The following is a 20,115-nucleotide window of genomic DNA, read 5'->3' on the forward strand; positions in this document are numbered from 1 at the left end:
GAACCCACAAAAAAGCACCTGTGTCGTTTTCTCTAGAAAAAGAGGCCTGCATCCTGATCCTGAAATTGTGTTGCATGATGCGCGTCTGCCTGTAAACAGGGAACATAAATTTTTAGGCATAATCTTAGACGCTAAATTGACTTTTATACAGCACATAAAGCATCTTAAAAACAAATGTATGAAAACAATGAATATCTTAAAGGTTCTCTCACGCACAACCTGGGGCAGTGATAGAAAATGTCTTATGAACTTATATAAAAGCCTCATACGCACACGGCTAGACTATGGAGCCATAGTTTACCAGTCGGCTACTCCAACTGCTCTAAAGATGCTAGACCCTGTCCACCACTTAGGAATTCGCCTGTCCACAGGCGCCTTTAGAACAAGCCCAGTGGAAAGCCTGTACGTTGAATCGGATGAGTGGTCTCTTAATCTGCAGAGAACATACTCGTCTTTCATGTATTTTCTGAGAGTGAACGCAAACAGTGAGCACCCCGCGTATCCCACTATAAATGATTTGTACAGTTCTCAACTTTTTCGCAACCGACCCACAGTCGCACAACCTTTTTCACTGCGTGTTAGAGACACAGCTGAAGAAACAAGGGTTCCCCTGCTTGAATACCACCTTATGTCCCCTGCTATACGGCTCCCACCGTGGCAGTGGCAACAAATAGAGTGTGATACTTCCTTCATAACTGTTACAAAGCGCGCTCCTCTCGCGCATATACGAAACTACTTCCTGGAATTACAACACAAATACTCCTGTCCTGAATTCTTTACAGACGCATCAAAGTGTAATTCTGGCGTATCTTACGCAGCAGTCGGTCTATCCTTTTCGGATACCGGTGTTCTGCACACGAGCACAAGTATATTTACAGCAGAGGCCTACGCCATATTGGCTGCCGTTAAACACATTAAAGAACTAAATATCCCAAAGGCAGTTATATATACAGACTCTTTGAGCGTCGTAAACGCATTGAAAACTGTGAAGAAATATCAAAATCCTATAATTGTATCTCTCTATTCAGCATTATGCACCGCCTATGCGTCCAGGCAGCATATCGTATTATGCTGGGTGCCGGGGCACCGCGAGATTGAAGGAAACGTGTTGGCTGACCAGCTAGCCACATCCGTCCACACGAACGCTGCAGACACTTCGACGACTGTCCCTGTAATGGACCTCAAGCCCTCAATAAGAAAAAAGCTAAGGGCTTTCTGGCAGCGCCTGTGGGACAAACAAACAGAAAATAAACTACATGTTATCAAGCCGTATCTTGGTAACTGGCCGCCGGTAGCAAAGAACCGCCGCACGGAAGTAACACTTTGCAGACTTAGAATAGGACACACATACAGTACACACGCATACCTCTTGTCAGGTGGTGATCCACCCACGTGTGATAAATGTGGTGAGCCACTTACCGTGGTTCACATCCTGATACAATGCAGAGAATTAGATGCAAATAGGAAAGAGCATTTCCCATTACCTCACCGGCAACAAATTCCACTGCATCCCCAAATGATTATAGGTATGGAACCTCTCTTTAAACATCAATCACTGTTTCAATTTTTAAAAGCTGTACAGAGTTTTCATATTATAGCCCCAGGAAATCCGTAGCACAGCCTCTTAACAGAGGTTTCTGCTGCGGTAGCTGCATTAAAAGAAAGCACCTGCCTCCCAGCCTTTGGACTCAAAGGCTTTAAGGAGACATATGTGCTATTTACATATTCATGCATTTTAGCCCCATGATCACTTGTCACTCGTAGTATACCCAGAGACCACTCCACATATCACTGCCATAATTTTATACCTATATATCGTTTTATGCTCCTACAATAGCGATTAATTTTAGGCCACTTTACAGCCATGTTACACCCCATCCTCGTAACTCACCAATCAGCGCTTAACGTATCATTATCAGTCATGGCGCTCTTTGGCCACACCTGGCCCTTGCGCCACTAAACAACACACATCCATCCATCCTAGTTCGGTATCACCACCATTGGAGCTCAAGGCTGCAACAGCCTGCGAACTGCCCAGCAATGCGTCGACAGTCTCTCTTGCAAGCTAGCGCGCGGACACATCTCTGCTAGGATTACTTATCGTTCGGATGTTCGGCGGCTTGCGCTTGCGGCTGCTGAAGCGGTGCTTGGTCGCGTATTTCGTCGTCCACGTCCGCCCAGTCATGCTCGAAACCACAAAATGAAATCATCATCATCAGCCTGGTTACGCCCACTACAGGGCAAAGGCCTCTCCCATACTTCTCCAACTGCCCCGGTCATGTACTAATTGTGGCCATGTTGACCCTCCAAACATCCTAATCTCATCTGCCCACCTAACTGTCTGTCGCCCCCTGCTACGCTTCCCTTCCCTCAGAATCCAGTCCGTAACCCTTAATGACCATCGGTTATCCTCCCTCCTCATTACATGTCCTGCCCATGCCCATTTCTTTTTCTTGATTTCAACTAAGATGTCATTAACGCGCGTTTGTTCCCTCACCCAATCTGCTCTTTTCTTATCCCTTAATGTTACACCTATCATTCTTCTTTCCATAGCTCGTTGCGTCGTCCTCAATTTAAGTAGAACCCTTTTCGTAAGCCTCCAGGTTTCTGCCCCGTACGTGAGTACTGGTAAGACACAGCTGTTATAAACTTTTCTCTTGAGGGATAATGGCAACCTGCTGTTCATGATCTCAGAATGCCTGCAAAACGCACCCCCAGCCCATTCTTATTCTTCTGATTATTTCACTCTCATGATCCGGATCAGCAGTCACTACCTGTCCTAAGTAGATGTATTCCCTTACCACTTCCAGTGCCTCGCTACCTATCGTAAACTGCTGTTCCCTTCCGAGACTGTTAAACATTACTTTAGTTTTCTGCAGATTAATTTTTAGTCCCACCCTTCTGCTCTGCCTCTCCAGGTCAGTGAGCATGCATTGCAGTTGGTCCCCCTGAGTTACTAAGCAAGGCAATATCATCAGCGAAGCGCAAGTTACTAAGGTATTCTCCATTTACTCTTATCCCCAATTCTTCCCAATCCAGATCTCTGAATACCTCCTGTAAACATGCTGTGAATAGCATTGGAGAGATCGTATCTCCCTGCCTGACGCCTTTCTTTATAGGGATTTTGTTGCTTTCTTTATGGAGGACTACAGTGGCTGTGGAGCCGCTATAGATATCTTTCAGTATTTTTACGTACGGCTCGTCTACACCCTGATTCCGCAATGCCTCCATGACTGCTGAGGTTTCGACTGAATCAAACGCTTTCTCAAAATGAAATAGAAAACTCAAATCGGAATAAAGCGATAAAGCGGCTCTGTACCTCGAATATTTAACACGTAAACAGAGGCGCAGCAGCCAGCGCGCGAAGAAACGGGAGAAGCAGACGCCGCAGCAGCTCGCTTCCAGACCCGGCCAATGGGGCGGCTCATAGAACGCATGTGACGGAGCAAGCCAATCGGCGGCCGTAACAAGCAGCTCCGCGACCTTCAGACTTTTTATGTTTTTATGCTTGCTCTTCTCTCTCTCAGGAAATGAAAGAGGGGCGTCAAAAGGCGAAGAGGCGCGCTTTTCAACGGTACCAGCATGGCCGCGCCGCGTACTGCCGTTCCGGAGCTAGGGGCGCTCGAAAACCGCGACTTTTCCACCGATTTTCACGAAATTTTCGCTGTATTGCCTGGTGTATATATTTATTTATGGTGCTTAGCAGTCGTTTTCAGCGGAAATACTTGAAAAACTTATAGAAAAGGGGTCAAAGATTCGGAATCTGCAACTTTCTAAAAAGTTATTTTTGGGTCGTTTTTCCATAGTTGATCCCCGCGTCCGCCCTTAACACCTTAGAAGTCACTTGGCTGGGTCATGTGTAGGACAGCCTTGCCTTTGAGGCTGTCGCTGCTCCAAGTTTTTACAGCAATCGCTTCTCAGCTCTTGCTTTACTTCAAGAGCCCTGTGGGGACACTAGTGCTTGTATTCATCCTATTACAGTCGAACCTCGATATAACGAACCTCAATTTAACGAAATTCTCGAAATAACGCAGTCTTTTATGTTTCCCAATCACTGCCCCATTGAAAACCATGCATTTTTTTTCGCGATTTAACGAGGTCACTTTATACAGTCAACTCCCGATAATTCGAAGCCGCTTAATTGGAATTTTCAGTTAATCAGAAGTGAAGTGCTGGTCCCGTCAGTTTCGCATGTAATCCTATGGAAGAAATCTCTCGATAATTCGAAGTCCTCATCCAGTGATATTGTTTAATTGGAAGTTAATTTTCAGCCGGGATCCTCGAGGTGACCTTCATTCTTTGGTACAATGTGCAATTTTTCAAGTGCTGCAACAGCTCCGTGCTCCGCGTTGGTGTCATCGCCACTGCAGCCGCCCGCAACGCCATCCTTCTTGGAGCGGCGCGATTATTCATTGCTACGGCTGCCGTGGCCTCCGCGATAAACTCCGGCGGGAGGCAAAGCGGCTCCCGCCGGAGGCCACGCGCGGCTGCCGCGCGTGGCCGGAGCTGATCGCGGAGGCCACGCAGGTGCCATAGGTGCACGCAGCGCTGCATACTGGCAGTGGCGAGATTGTGCGAGATTAGTCTTGCAGCGTGCGCAGCGTATGTCGAGGCGTGTGTTCATCGAGCGCCTTTGTGCGGGTAGCTCGTTGGCTAGGTTGTACCATGGGTGGTGATCCTACGCTTCGGAATTGACTGTACCTAGTCGCACAGTTTATAGCCATGGCAAACCGTGGCTCTTATCGCACGCTCGAACTGGCAACGAAAGTCGAGGTGTTGAAGGAAGTTGAGAAGGGAGGTGCCGCCAAACAAGACATAGCGCGGAAGTACGGGATCAAGCCGAACACGCTCTCAAACTACATCAAGAACAAGCGCACAATAATGGATGCATTTGAGAACGACAAGTTCAAGACTTCTCGGAAGCGAATGCGCACCGGCGCTTACCCAGAGTTGGGGAAGGCTCTGCTGGTTTGGATTAGGGAGGCCAGGAGCAACAAACTTCCTCTCAGCGGAGACATCGTTGCGATGAAAGCCCGGACGCTTGCAGCAATGTTGGGGATTGATGACTTCGTTTCGTCAGATGGATGGCTGACGCGCTTTAAAGATCGCCATGACCTGGTTTTCAAGAGCGTGTATGGTGAAAAGGCGTCCGTTAACCAGGAAACATGCGCCACGTGGAAGGACGGCAAGCTGCGTGAATATCTCGCCGAATACAGACCGGAAGACATCTTCAATGCAGATGAGACTGCACTCTTCTATCGGCTTCTACCAGAGAAGACCCTGACATTCAAGGACGATGACTGTGCTGGGGGCAAACGCAGCAAGGAGAGAGTGTCGGTGCTGATCGCGGCAAACATGACTGGCACGGAACGATGTCGCTTACTTGTGATTGGGAAAGCCGCGAAACCGAGATGTTTTAAAGGCATGAAGACGCTGCCTGTGGACTATGAGGCGAACAAAAAAGCGTGGATGACGGCCGAAATCTTCAAGAGCTGGATAAGCAAATTGGACCGCAAGTTTGCTTCTTCGAACCGCAAGGTATTGTTCCTGGTCGATCACTGCAGTGCTCACGTGAATGTGCCAGCCTTGAGTGCAATACGCCTCGCATTTTTGCCTGCAAACACAACGGCTGTTTTGCAGCCTATGGACCAAGGCACCATCAAAAATGTTAAAGTCCTGTACAGGCGGCACCTCCTCGAGCGCATGATTTTGTGTATGGATAACTCCGCAAAATACGAGGTGAGCCTGCTCAGTGCCATCCACATGTTAGCACGAGCATGGGATCGTGTGAAGCAAGAAACAATCGCAAACTGCTTCAGGGCTTGCGGTTTTGTGGCAGCTTTTTCGGAGGATGCCTCTGAAATTTCAGCGGAGGAAGCGTCAACAAACGAGCTTGACGGCACTGATTTTGGTGATGCTCTCGGGGACGTCAATTTTGAAGCTTACTTCGCCGTAGACAAGGCGGTCGAAACGTGCGGTGTGCTGACGGATAGCGAAATTGTAGAGATTATTCGGCCCCAGGAAGCGACCCAGGAAAGCGACGATGACGTTGAAGGCGAGCCACAACCTAAGGCTGCCGATGTAGCTGCGGGCCTCGCTCTCGCGGAGCTCTTCTTTGCCGCTGCGCGGAAGAAGCGTTCCGCCACGTATACAGCCTGCAGAACTTGCTTTCAGCAGCGCGATTCGGCAAGAAGAAGCAGAGCAAGATGACCGACTATTTTTCTTAGAGAAAATACTCAATTTCGCCACAAATAAAGTGCTGTTTTTGTGTTTCGTGCTTAATTGGAAGTTCGTTTAATTTGAAGTTTTTTGCAGTCCCCGTGAACTTTGTATTAACGGGAGTCGACTGTACTGTACTTCCGATTTAACGAAGTCACGCGCATTGCACGCACGTACCAGGAGCCTCCTTGATAAGCAGACGAAAACTTTAGCCAGGCATACAGCGATTTGCATGTGCCCTTTAATGCTCAAATTTTCCCGGCGCGCTTCAATACGTGGAGCAGAACGTGCCGCTGCGCCATCTATTGTGTACGTATGAAACCCGCAGCGGACGCGCTCCTGTAGTGCTAGCCGGAGTGCTTCAGAAGTTCCGGAACGTGTCACGCTATGACGTCACCGACCTGTTGGAACGGGAAAGCACCAACCGGAAGTAAGTTTACGAAGAGCACTCGTTGGGCACGTTTTCTAACTTGGTTACTGTATTTACACGATTGTAAGTTGACCACTTATTTCAAATTTGAAAGTCTGAAGTTGGGGGGGTCGACTTACAATCGAAACCAAAACATGGCCCCGGCAAAAAAGCGAGACCAACGGGAGCTACAACGTAGTTACAATTTTATGTTTGCTCTATGGCCCTACCCGTATCTTTTCGCTATCCCACGTGTTTGTTCGCTTTTCGGAAGGGTTTTTCAACATTTTTGAGAGTTTTACAGTGCTTGTAACACTCACGGGGGGGGGGGGGGGGTTGTTGTCGATAGTTGATGGGAGCGCCGCTGTTCCCATTTGCGGCGGCACCCTCAGAACGGCAGCGCTTGTGGGGAGTATCGGTAGTACATGGAAGAGCAGACACCGCTCGCGGGTTTCTCTTTCTCTGTTGAAAGGCATTGGCATTGGTTTGACGAGTTCCACTTGACTGCCGGATACGTGCTACTTCTACGCTTCCCCAGTCGTCATGAGTGCTCCAGGCCCACTAATCGTTCGGCACTTGTTCGCAGCAGCGTTCAAGAGGGCTGCCATCCCTTACGCCGAAGAAACAAATCACAAACGGGTGGTGCGAGAGTGGCGACTGCAGCGAAGCGAAATTTTCATTTGTGACGGCAAGTGAGAAATTTTCCACGTGCCGAAGTCTGGACGCTTTCCGGAGCTGTAGGCTAAGCTTGTGGTGTACGTCGCTGAAATGCGTGATCGGTCCCTGCCAGTGAAGTGCGACATGGTCATGAAACAAGCCCAAAGCTTCGCCTTAATTTTAAGGCCCTGCTCCGCCGTGAGTAAAATGACGGTAACGAGAGTATGGCGTACACAACAGATGTCGTTGACTCGTGGCAGCTGCTCTGCGATCAGGGAGGTGCTCCAAGCGACGCGACACTCGAGGACTTTGTCTTCAGCGATGCTTGCGCTGTGACAACTGAAGAGCTGGACCATGACGCAATAATCCAGAGCGTCACAGATACAGAAATGCAGGACGACGACTCGGATCAAGAACTCCAGGCAGCAAGCAGCATACCTACACCGAAGCAAGTCATGGATGCGCTGGATCTCTTATGCATGTATGCGGGCGCGCACTCGTAAGAGCAAGCCTTAGCAGCTCTGTCAACCTACGAGCGCCTTATAACCCCGACGCTTATTAAAAAGCGGCAGATGAAGCTGACGGAGTTCTTTGCTTCCACCTGAGTTGCATAGAATTGCTCTGCGGGAATTAAATAAAATATTTCAGCGTTCATGAATCAACGTCGTCATTGCTTTACTGAGCGCGGTATCATCTGATGGCTGCGAGCGTTAAGTGCTCTAATGGTGAGTGGTGGCCTCGTGGATCCACCAATACTACTTCCAATTTTCTTCAAAAGAATATTCAAGTTGATAGCTCTGGCATGTGCATAATTTTTTTTTTTCTTTGCGCCACGGGTTGCCATGTCTTCGTGAACGGAATTTTTTTTTTTTTTTTTTTAGTGATGACAAATTATGATGATGATGGCCACATCTAGTGGCAGCTATGAGCACTAGGCGCGGCGCTTGCTGCAGACCTGCTCTTCACCGTACGCGTAATGGAGAAAAATGCGTTCGTACCCGCTGGCTATCGGGCATCACGCTCTTGGTTGTGTTATTAGTTCCGGGGTTTATTGGTTATCTTTGTAATTTTGCTATCTACAAGGTGCCATATGCCAGGAGTGTTCCAAGAACCTGCATCTTTATTTGGACTGCTGAAACATGCAAACCTCGACTTAACGATACTCGCGATTTAACAAAATTTTCGGCTGCAAATTGGACTTCGTTATATCGAGGTTTGACTGTATACCACTTCTTCATACCAAAACTTTTGTGCCCTTTTTTTATCATGAGTGTTTGTCAGTATTTTGATGCTTATATATTTTATGCAGTTTACAGCAACCGGTTTTTAGGCCTCGTTACAGCCACATCGCATCTACGTTTGACAATTTGATAGTTTCATAGATATTACTTACACAATTCATTACCATATGTCATGACGCTCTTTGGCCATAGCTGGCCCTTGCGCCATTAAACGCCATACATCATCAAGATTTTCAAGCAGTAACGGTAGCTTGCAATGTCTAATTGCAGTATTTACCCGATGCTAATGTCTGCCTCTTTTTTCTTAAAAAAAAGAAAAGAGCTTGGCATTTGTATGCTTTGCCGCATAACACAGCTGTAGTGCTGTGAAGCAAACGTGTGGTGAAGCTGACTACAGCAAACTGGCCACCACTGTCCAACACACATTAGACCCTTGTGTATTTTTTTGTTAGAAAATCAGATGCATGTTAGGTTTCTACCTTGTTTAAGAGCTTTCATGTTATCTTTGCATTAGTTTTCTACTTTGCACAGATATAAGCGGTTGGATGTTTCATTTGGGAGCATGTTAGAATCTGGCAAATACTGCTAAATGAATCAGTGGTGTGTTTCACTGTTCTTTTTTCTGTGTGTTGTTTAATTCAACCTACTGGATAATTCAATCCATTTTGTCGGTCCCATCAAGGTTGAATTAACGAAAGTCGACTGTATAAAGGCTGCGATTTTAACCCCACAGAGCGCTACATACGCTGAATTTGTTGCCAAAGAACTCTTGATTATTTATTCACTTATTTATTCGGTATATTGAGATGCACACTACAGATAATATACAGCAGCCTCTGGGAATGTGGCTAAGGGCTGTAGCTTACATGTCTGGGCCACAATGCCCTTAAACAAATTTAAGTGCTGAAAACCCAATGGAGAACCCATACTAGTGTTTTTGATATGCTGGAGGGAGTTTTCAGTTGAGAATAGTTCAGCAAATAAATTACTGTATAATTATTATACTAAATAAGTTTTACTCAATTATCATTTCGCTGCTTTCTTTGTACCAACATATACTTTCCATGGCCAGAAATAGATGTGAACCAGTTGTTTCAAATTTATGTTTTGTCAAATAGTGTTGGGGGGGGGGGGGGGGGGCCTTCTGTGGTTAAACAATCCATGCGGTGCACTTAATAACAGCCGACTTGCCTACTAAACTTTGTGGTTACATAGTCAGCATCCAACTGTAGTCTCAAGGTTTCACTGCAAAGTGCTGCGACATATCGTTTATTGCGACTTTCTGGGCCTGTTTAATATAATAATATTTCCTTCCTTAAGCTGCAAGCAGCATGCTTGATTTTATCACTATAAGTGATGGTCTTCTCTTTTTCATCAAAATCTCGTGGCACATTCTGGGTGGTTTTCAATCCTTTTAAAGACGGCATCTCCGCTACCTCTCTGCTTCCAATAAAGATTGAGCCAGAATAGTGCTTTCTGTGCCACACTTGCCTGAAAGCAGGGGCTCTCTGCAGGTACTGCATCACCTCCAAGAAGGAGTCGGGTGTCATCTCGGGTGTGCAGAACGCCGAGAATGGCCCCATCGAGTGGAGCAAGGAGCTGCCCCGAACTTGCCTCCTGTCGCCGTGAGTACTGTGGCTTGCTTGTGGCATTGTTGAGTGTGTACGGTTATGAAAAGGGAGAGAGGTGGACCTTGGTGTTGTGTCAAGAATGGGTCAGCATAGGCATCTTGCTGCATATGATTCAGTTGTGCTGTCATCGATTGGTTCTTAGCAGGGATGAGCGAATACTCGAATATTTTATTTCCAATCGAATAGTGAACATTTGAATAATTTGATTTCTGGAATGTTCCATTTTTTTAATATTGGTACCTTCGGTGACTGGCCCGGCCGTGGTCGATGCCTTGACATGCGCAGTGTTGCCACGGCGCACAATTATATTGGTACGAGGTTCGACCTGGTCAATCAGATCGATCAAAACAATTAATGCTATGTGAACAGAAGGAGCAACGAAAGCAGCACATATGGAAAGCTCGAAAGCATGTGGGAAGATCAGGCGGATTATTATTTACAAATACTGCTGTCTCAGTTTCTGAGACATAGCAGGAGTCAGTACAGAGTAAAAAAAAAAAATACAGTTACAAATACTTTCAACAAAATTCACCAGAATACAAGAAAACATTAGCAGAATACATAATTACGCAATTCATTTTCAAAATGCTCAGTACCGAGTCTGCGCAGAGACCCATCAAGTTTATTCCATAAATCCACCGTCCGCAGAAAGAAGGAAAACTTAAATGAATCAAATTTGACCTGAAGGGCACAATGTTCAGGGGATCAGATCGTCGAGTACAGCGTGCAGAAGCTGCAACAAAAGAAATCGGCGCCAGAACACTCAAGCCGGTGTGAACTATCTTATGAAGAAGGATAACGCGATCAGAAGTACGCCGATGTTCGAGAGATTGCAGCGTTAAAACGTGCGCATGCGAAGTAGGCGAGAATAGCCGGTCATAGCGACGAAAAATGAACCTGATTGCTTTTTTTTGGACAGATTCTAACATAGCTATGTCGTGCTTGAGGTGAGGTGACCAAACAACCGATGCATATTCTAGTATGGGCCTAACCAAAGTTTTGTATGCAGTCAATTTGCATTCTCTTGTTGAGTTACTTAACGTGCGTTAGAGATACAGTGAAACCTCGTTAAACCGTAGTCGGCCGGAGCTCGGAAAAAGTACGTACTAAACGGTAGTACTGTTTAACCGAAATAGATGACATCGCCCACTTACCTGTAGAAAACGGAACTCAGAGAGAGTGCGATGAAAGGGGAAAAAACATGCAGTATTTATTCACTTCGCGCGACATAAGTGTTATTTTCGTTTCATGCCGCGGCGGCCTAGCACGACAACAGCAGCCTCAAACTTACTCAAGCTGCGTGCCAGCTTCTCAGCCAGCCCCCCTCCTCTCCGCAAACACTCGCACGGCAGATTCCTCGTTGGCGTTACGTATTCTCCGTGCACGCGCGCACTAGTGCTGCATAAGTTCCGGGGCGCCTTTTTCATTGCCGGGTGCCGGAGTGCGGAAAGCTTTTCGTTTGGAATAGTTACGTTATCGCGCCCCTGTTCTCGTTGCGACGATTGCATTCACGAGGCTGACGTAACGCGCAGCTTCTGCCACTGTCGGGCCTGAATCGCCCGTGCTGTCGCTTTCCGTGTCGTCCTCATCACTGTCGCTAGTCGACACTTCGGCAACAACAGAGGCAACGATGGCGAAAAGTCGAACCTCGTAGCCGACATCTCTTCGCGGTCGCAGCAGCGCTGCCGAGCAACTTCGCATTCCAAATGCCACACACTGTAGTCAACAGCAGATCCATGTCGCGGGCCAGCGCTGACTTCTTCGTGTCACGTTCGATAGCACGGACGATGTCTAATTTTTCTTCTATGCTGAGCACCCGGCGTCTTTTTTATCCGAGCTTCGGCATGACGCGAGTCCTCGCTTGCACGACGCCATAACGGTCTCTCGCTCTCTGGCACGGCGTCGAAATGATGTTGATGTTGATGCGGCTTCACGTGCAAACGCACAGGGCGCTTGGAGGCCGTTGTACCGATCTCTGAGGCTTGTTGTCCTGCTGGACCGCCCGGTGGAGACGACGCACCGTCGTGTTTGCGTGACGAAAAGTGGAAACGCTACGTTTTAACCGATGCGTACGCAATTAGCTGGTACGGTTTATGCGGATACTAAATACATTATGTTCAATGGCCGCTGAGTCGGGGAATTGACTTTACTACTTTTAAACCGAAACTACTGTTTAAGCGGGTACGGTTTAACGAGGTTTTACTGTACCAAAGTTTTCGACGAGCCTTATTGCAGATTATTTCAACATGCTTGCGCCATTTTAAATTTGATGTTAGAGTCACACCGAGATATTTAAACTCCTTAACATGTGTTAGACTGACTCCGTCATTAGTATAAGTAAAAGAAAGGGGCTGTTTCTTGTTTGAAAAGGTCATAGCTACAGTCTTTTTTAAGTTAATAGACATTTGCCAGGTTTCACTCCAGTTACAAAACAATGAAAAAACGTTATTTAGCGCAACCTGATCATGAGCATCAGAGATGGTGTTGTAGATAACGCAGTCGTCTGCATACATTCTAAGTTTAACTTGAGTATCTCCAATGATTTCTGCTACGTCATTTATGAAAATAATGAACAAAAGCGGCCCCAGCACCGATCCTTGCGGCACCCCAGATGTAATCTGTACCTCTGACGACTTCGCGCGGTTAAACGTAACAAATTGAGAGCGCGACCGTAAGTAATCAGCTATCCAATGAACCAGCTTGCTGTCACCAAAAAATGTACGAAGTTTAACTAAAAGCTTAGCATGGCAAACCAAATCGAAGGCTTTAGAATAGTCAATAAATATGGCATCAAGCTGTCCTCGGCTGTTAAGGGAAGAGGCAATGTCGTGTGTAAATTCAAGCAACTGCGTAACAGTGGAATAACCAGCACGAAAACCGTGCTGCGATCGGGAAAGAATATTGTTTGCATTTAGATATTCCACAATGTGCTTGTGAATAATGTGCTCCAAGAGTTTAGAGCTGGTGGAAAGTAAAGATATTGGCCTATAATTTGGTATTATTTGTTTGTTTCCGGACTTGAATACGGGCACGACGTTAGCCAATTTCCACAGCCGGGGAACTGTTGTAGAGCCGATTGATTTTTTAAATACTATGGTCAGATAGTTTGCGCACCATTCCGAGTACCTCTTTAGGAACATATTTGGAATGCCGTCTGGGCCTGGGCTTTTCGTTACATCAAGTTTTAATATGAGGTTATGTACTCCGGAGGAGGAAACATCAAGATTTGGAAGAGAGGGCAGATTGCGGCACGCGGAAAATGGGGGATTGGTGCCATTATCGGTAGAAAAAACAGATTTGAAGAAGTTGTTGAATGCATTGGCTGTAGTTTCAGATTGGGAGCAGGATTGGTCATTAAGAATAAAGGAAGAAGGTACAGAAGATGCAGGACTAATCGATCTCCAGAACCTAGATGGATTTTTTTTTCCATAAATGTAGCCAATGTATTATTAAAGTAGAAGTTCTTAGCCTCTTGCATTTTCACTCTTAATTTAGACTTCAACGTGTTGAATAAAGAAGTATTGTCCTTACACTCGGAATGGCTTTGCTTACGTAGCCGCTTAATGCGACGAGTGAGCTGAATTATTTCTCTATTATACCAAGGGTGTCTTTGGTTCCGTTTAATACATTTTTGGGGCACGTACTTTGACAGGCATTCATGGACAATGTCACAAAATCAGCCACCGGAAGGCAAGCTGATTGCATCAAATTTGTGAGTTCAATGTTCACACACGCAGATTTGTGCAGTTAGGAGCTTTCTACCCACATGCAAGCACACAGACGAATTCAACACGCATGCCTATGGCACTTGCCGGCTGGTCGACCACGGACTTGAACGCCGCTTCAATGGCTGTCAGTCTAACCCATATGCGTGGTCTCGCGACTAATGAGTGAGGAGCCACCCATAGTAACATATTAGCGACAAGCTTTGCTTGATGGTTTACGGCTGTTATCACATCGGGCTGCAGCGAATTTTCATCATGGCCACACCGTTAGGCCTAATAGGAGTTGCATCGTCAGCTGTTCGCGACTAAAGTTACGGTTACCTAATCAATGCATATCTATTCACAGCGGTCGCATGACCATCTGGAAGCTGCCAAACTGCCTTGCCAATGAAAGCGAGTGGACAGGATGACTGTTGCATGTTCAGCACCACCATCTATGTGAAATATCCTACGGTGGTCCCTCACTCAGAATGCCGTTTGTAGGCGCACAACTGCTTGACGTGAAAAGTTGGTGTGAGAGGAAAATGGTTAGATCAGGTCATAGATAGATACCAGAAAGTGTGTGAAGTATCCTAAGACTACTGGTCACGTTACAATGGTTTTAATACCAGCGTCCCGCTGACACGAAGTATTCATTGTACTAGACTTGTATAAACATATTGTGGATTATATTTGATTTTACTGACAGGGGACTACGAGAGAAGGTTGTTCCACTGCTGGCTGGACTACTGGAGTGTGACGACTCCAAGATGTGGACCTTTGAGCAGTTTTTTGAGTCCGTCACGGAGGTGCTTCGCTGTCGTCTCGTCCACGTGCTGTACCTGAACGAGGGACGCGAGATACATGCCTACCTGCCATCTCAGGCAACGTGAGTTCATTTTGATTGCGTTGATGGTGATTGATCTCAATGGATGCTTTTGAACACCCTGCAAGCTAGCTCTAAAGTTGAACCATGTTATGACGGAAGTCACGCCAGACATGAAAGCAAGTTTGTTATATCGAATATTCATCACTATCAGCTTATTGTTATGTACACTGCAGGAAGAAGGCCTGCAACCTCCAATTACCTCTGTCCTGCCCTAGTGGATTCAAAGTTGTCCCTGCAAATTTCCCAACTTCATCACACCACCTTATTCTCTGCCATCCTTTGCTGCGCTTCCCTTCCCTTGCCACTCATTCTGTAACTCTGATAGACCACCGGTTATCTACCCTATGCATCGCATGGCCTGGCCACCTCATTTTTTTTCCTCTTAATGTTAACTAGAATGTCGGCTACCCTTGTTGGCTCCCTGTTCCTCACTGCTGTCTTGCTGTCTCCTAAAGGGGCCCTGAAACACTTTTTGAATACAGTAAGAAAACGTTGTCAATCTGTAGAACAGGCTCCTGTGAACATGTGGGCTAAATATTATTGTGAAGGCATTATGTGTCCCGTGAGGCAGAAAATGTGGCGGGATCAAGTGATGGTACTAAAGATGGCCGACGGAGCAAACGGTAAAAACACGTAAAGGGAACGCTCGGATTGACGCCACATTTCTCGGGGAGGTCTGTACACAAAGTAAATTAATGCCTTTAAAAAGAAAATTCGGTAACTTTCAGTCTGGGTGGGAATCGAACCTGGGCCTTCAGGGTGTGAGACGAGCGTGCTTCCCCGACGCCACGACGGCTCCATGGTTTTGGTTGACTGAAGGTGTGCCTAGCGTGTGCATCATTGCATACACTAGGCACACCTTCAGCCAACCAAAACCGTGGAGCCGTCGTGGCGTCGGGGAAAGCACAGTAAGCCATGTCGCAGCCATCTGGCTGACTAAACAGGCGACCTAGTGTATGTGTTGTTGGGCACGTGACAGTGGTGCCATTGGGGAGGAGGTGACATAATCAGTGTCTTGTCTGACCTAAGTAGTAACACAGAAGATAGTAAATGGTATAGCAACATTAATTAGTAGTAATTATGGGTAATTAAGGTGAATTCTGTAAATTAATTCTGTAATTCTGTAAATGAATTCTGTAATTAAGTATTCTGTAAATTTCCTTCTCGTGATGGGGGTCCCCTCTCAGTCAATAACCTAGATAAACATACTCTTGCACAGATTCCAGGGGCAGACTGCCAGTCATAAATTCTTGTTCTCTTGCCAGGGTATTGAATGTTGCTTTTCTCTTCAACCCTGTTCTTACACTTTCTCGGCTAAGGTCTTCAGTCATTTGTTGCAATTTATCCTCAGCTTTGCTGAACAGGACAATGGTCATCTGGAAGCTGTAGGCAGCCAATATATATGCCGTTGACGTTCTCTCCTAATCCTTCCCAATCTAATAAATACTTTAAATACTTCTTAGCATGCAGTGAGTACATTTTCAAGCAAAGAAAAAACAGGCAAGGAAAAATAAATATGAGAAGCACATATTTGTTGCATGCAGATATCAGCTAGACATACTTTGGACTTATATTGTTATATCCAATAATTTATTATATTTGTGTTCATTCTATTGACGATTGATAGTAGACCATTTTAACCTTACTTATTAAAAAAGAAGAAAAAGTAAAAGGCACCTGCTGTTTTCGGCAAGCTTTCAGATGGAAAAGACAAGGTAGACCTCGTGCCAGCTGGTGATCAGTTCTTAATGTCCCATGACCTACTAATTAAGGGTGGTGGTTTGCTCTGGTGCACGGTGCCAAAACCAGTGATTCCATCACTTTGAATTTCCGGCATTGGCTAGCTTTGATGCCATGGATGTTGATGCTATCCGCTCAGGTTTAGTTAGCTTTCTTTATTGATAGAGATGGTTTACATTGTATTCCAAGAACGCCAGAGACAAACTAGCAAGTTTTCAGAACTTTTACTGAGCTGATATGGCACAAATGCAAGAAAATACTGTTGGACTTTGTTGACATGTTTCAGAAAGAAAGATGAGAAAAGAAAAGTGCTAACCGGGAGAACATACGATCTGTAGTTACTAAAAGATTTGGTTGACTCAACTGTGATTGCCGTCTCCGAAAGGTGAAGCGTTGCTTGAATTGATGCTGACACTCGCATCGAGCTGGTTGGGGTCCGAAGGGCCCAAGACACGTGTTGGCATTTTCCGATTGCGCAGTGTTTTTAAGACTGCAGCAGAGAACAGGAATGAAATCAAACTGGTGGGCTACACCGGAATAAGATGCTGCAAGTGTGTGCTGCCTGCAGAGCATGTTTGTGTTAAAATATGCTGCAAAACAGGTAGCTAGGTGAAGGCGGTTATCACATTAGAGTTAGTGGTGATAGCTATGCATGGGATGTGCGACAACCCACGAGGATATTTGCTGGTAGTGCAAGAGAAAAGTGAGTGCGTGCTAGCATTTTCACAGTACACATGTGGGCAAGTACTGCGGGGAAGCGGCCGCGACGGCACCTACTGCTCTTTGTCACTCGTGCCTCACGGCTTTTCTGGTTCTTACAGAATCGGAATCTAGCAGCTGGAAAATGTGTCATATGATCACAGTTTTGAGATCTGTTGAACATTGGTGCCGAAAGATTGTGTTTTCTGTGAACATATTATCCTGTTCTTTTGGCTTATGTTTTGTCTTCTTGGTCAGGAACAGTGGCGCTGGGAAATTGTATGAAATGGGGTCAATCAGTGAGGCTCTGCTATACTTCATAATCTGTGAAATAACAGTGACATCACAGTGACATCCAGGTGCTCTGACGAAACTTGCATTCTCTGTTCTGTAATGATCTAGAGAGAAAAAATATATATATCTAAAGTGATTAAGTGTTCTATGCAAATGAAAAACATGACTGTTTTTGCAAGACTCAGTGTTGCTGGTAACATTGTGGTCAAGTAAAGAATCGCACATTTTAATGGCCAAGGTGATTCGAAAGTCACCAGTTTGGCACGAAGCAGCTAGCACCTCTGGGGTCCCTCTGTGGTGCAGGCTGGCTGACCTGAAGGCCGAGGTGTACCAGCAGACGAACCTCCCGGCCGCATCGCAGTTGCTGCTGCTACCCGAGGGAGTGTTGTTGGAGAGCGCGCTTGGTCGTGGCAGTTCTGCGCATAGGCTACCCCCAACCACCTTGGAGCGCCCCTACTTGCTGCTTGACATCAACTGCGCCCAAGTTCAGGCACGTGCTGAGTAGAGTTGACTACTGTATTTACTATTTACCATATTTACTAAATTCTAAAGGGCACCCAATTTTCAGTGAAAAATGAATTTCAAATTCGTGTAATGTCATGAAAAATGTAATGACGTTGGCTATTCACTTATCAGATTTTATCGTAAAATGGTTATGTTCTCATTTTGAAAAGAAATTTATTTAATACGTGTCTTAGTAGACCGGGTATCTCCTATAGTCACTGTTTAAGGCCTGCTTATCACCATGCACAGCCCATAAAACCTTGTCTTCGTTGCTGTAAACAACTGACAAGAGCAAACAACTGATTTTTCGGGTATGCCTGATAATTCTGATGACTTTGTGGCACTGCCATGTGCCTCATAAAGCCAGTGTATAAGGACATCCAAAATTTCCAATGCTGAAAGCTTCGCCGTCCAATTTTTCTAATTCTTTGTATTACTGCAGGTCCGAAATAGCGTAATCGAAACCACCGCCGCTGCCACCTCGATTATCTCGCAGCCTTGAACCAGTACTCCTGCAAGCTGATCAATTGGCAGCTGTAGCCAGCTGTAGCCACCGTAGTCACTTTAGCCGTTTTTGACTACGTGGTGTTTGTTGGCCCCATCTTTTTGTGCTGTCATGAACTCTGCAAAGTTAGGCATAGCTGCTTGGACATTCGCTACCAAGCTTCCTGCTGCTCTGTGCTGTATTCTTCATTGAAAGAATTCGCTGCTACAGTCGAACCCGACTATATCGAACCCGTTTACATAGAATTATTCTATATATCGAACAATTTCTGGTCACGGTATAGTTACAACGAGTATATATAGCAAAAATTACGCTTACATCGAACAAATATTGCAGTGACTCCCGATATATCGAACGTCAAGCGGCGGAAAAGTGCCCCCAGAAGTTGGCTTTCCCTCGCGGTAGCGGGGAAACCCGGCGGCGCGGCTCCATCCAACCGCTCGCCCTACCGTGACCGCGCTGCCTCGGGCTGTTTGGGCGAGCCGTCGACACTCCCCCTGTCGCGCATAGTGGAGTCTATTAGGCCACATCCTCCCTCTTTCTCTATCATCTTTCACTTGCCACCGCCTCTCCCCTGACGACCCTTCGCCGTGCTCCCTCACGGGTTGCAGAATCAAGCGTCCTTCCTTTCTTTAGATCACTATCTAGCGACACTCCCCAGCGAAAAATGATCCTGGCCCGCCTACAGCGCTTGCTCAGACAGCCAATCAGAGGCTCCTGTGCTCTCTTCATGCAAGATGGCGAAAGTGCGAGTTGTCTGGCTGCTTCTCTGGTTTATCGTGTTTGCGCCTTGTGGGCCTTCTCCCGCAGTGTTGCCGTGATGAAGCAGCAGAATTCGCCTTTCGTCGTGAAGCTCGAAATCATAAATCGCGTTGAACGCGATGAGAAGTTGGATGTCCCCGCAGCGTGCAAGATTCCAAGGAGCACTCTCGGCACGATTAAGGCTAAAGTGGCCAGACTCGCAACCCGGTGCCCATGGCACCCGACGCGTACGCACGGCCGTGTACGAGGGGTTCTTCATACGTGCCGGTTTCCGGGTGCTCGGTGAGGACTGTAAATTCTGATGAATGCGACGAAGCCGTTGCCGGTGTTGCCGAAGTTTGGAGCGAGCTGTCAAAATTTTCGGGACATTCGAATCAACGGTGGACGAGTTTGTGAGTGCAGATGATGGTGTCGCGACCACGGTAGAGCCCGGAAACGAAGACTACATCGCCGACATCGTACCGACCACAAATGAAAGTAGGCACATTGAGGAAAGCAACTACGGTCCTTTGCCCACATCCTCCGAAGTGATTGGTGCACTCGCATTAGTCCGGCGCTTCCGCGCGAATGCGGAAGGTTGCGGCCTCAGCTGCTCCGACTCCTTAGACGTGGGGAAGTGCGTGCGTCGCAGGCAGCGAAATTGCCCAAGCAGAAGAAAATGCAGGACTAATTTATGCCAAACTAAGCTAGTTTCGTTAATAAAGTGATTTTATAAATGACATGTGCTTTTATGACATCCAATTATTTAGCAGGCTTATATCGAATTATGCTCTATATCGAACTGATAGGCGTTTTCTTGTGAGTTCGATATAGCCGGGTTTGACTGTATTGGCAATGCTGCCGACTCCGCCTTCGTCATTC

The 20,115-nt window shown here is 46.5% G+C and overlaps 2 protein-coding genes across 2 annotated transcripts in view; both read left to right on the forward strand.

The window, feature by feature from the left end:
• LOC126528456 (serine/threonine-protein kinase TBK1-like) overlaps positions 1 to 20,115 on the forward strand; it is a 113,000-nt gene that overhangs the window by 44,428 nt on the left and 48,457 nt on the right. The window contains exons 8-10 of the mRNA XM_050176336.3: positions 10,041 to 10,151; positions 14,571 to 14,750; positions 17,787 to 17,973. Coding sequence (XP_050032293.2) covers positions 10,041 to 10,151; positions 14,571 to 14,750; positions 17,787 to 17,973 — 478 coding nt within the window. The remainder of the gene's footprint in view (positions 1 to 10,040; positions 10,152 to 14,570; positions 14,751 to 17,786; positions 17,974 to 20,115) is intronic.
• LOC140213177 (tigger transposable element-derived protein 4-like) lies at positions 4,723 to 6,210 on the forward strand. The gene has a single exon (XM_072284344.1). The coding sequence runs from the start codon at positions 4,723 to 4,725 to the stop codon at positions 6,208 to 6,210; it is 1,488 nt and encodes a 495-aa protein (XP_072140445.1).

The sequence above is a fragment of the Dermacentor andersoni genome, chromosome 9, assembly GCF_023375885.2.
Source record: "Dermacentor andersoni chromosome 9, qqDerAnde1_hic_scaffold, whole genome shotgun sequence".
Classification (NCBI taxonomy): domain Eukaryota; kingdom Metazoa; phylum Arthropoda; class Arachnida; order Ixodida; family Ixodidae; genus Dermacentor; species Dermacentor andersoni.

Coding starts and splice junctions, on each gene's coding strand:
- LOC140213177 (XM_072284344.1), top strand. CDS start 4,723: ATGGCAAACCGTGGCTCTTATCGCACGCTCGAACTGGCAACGAAAGTC.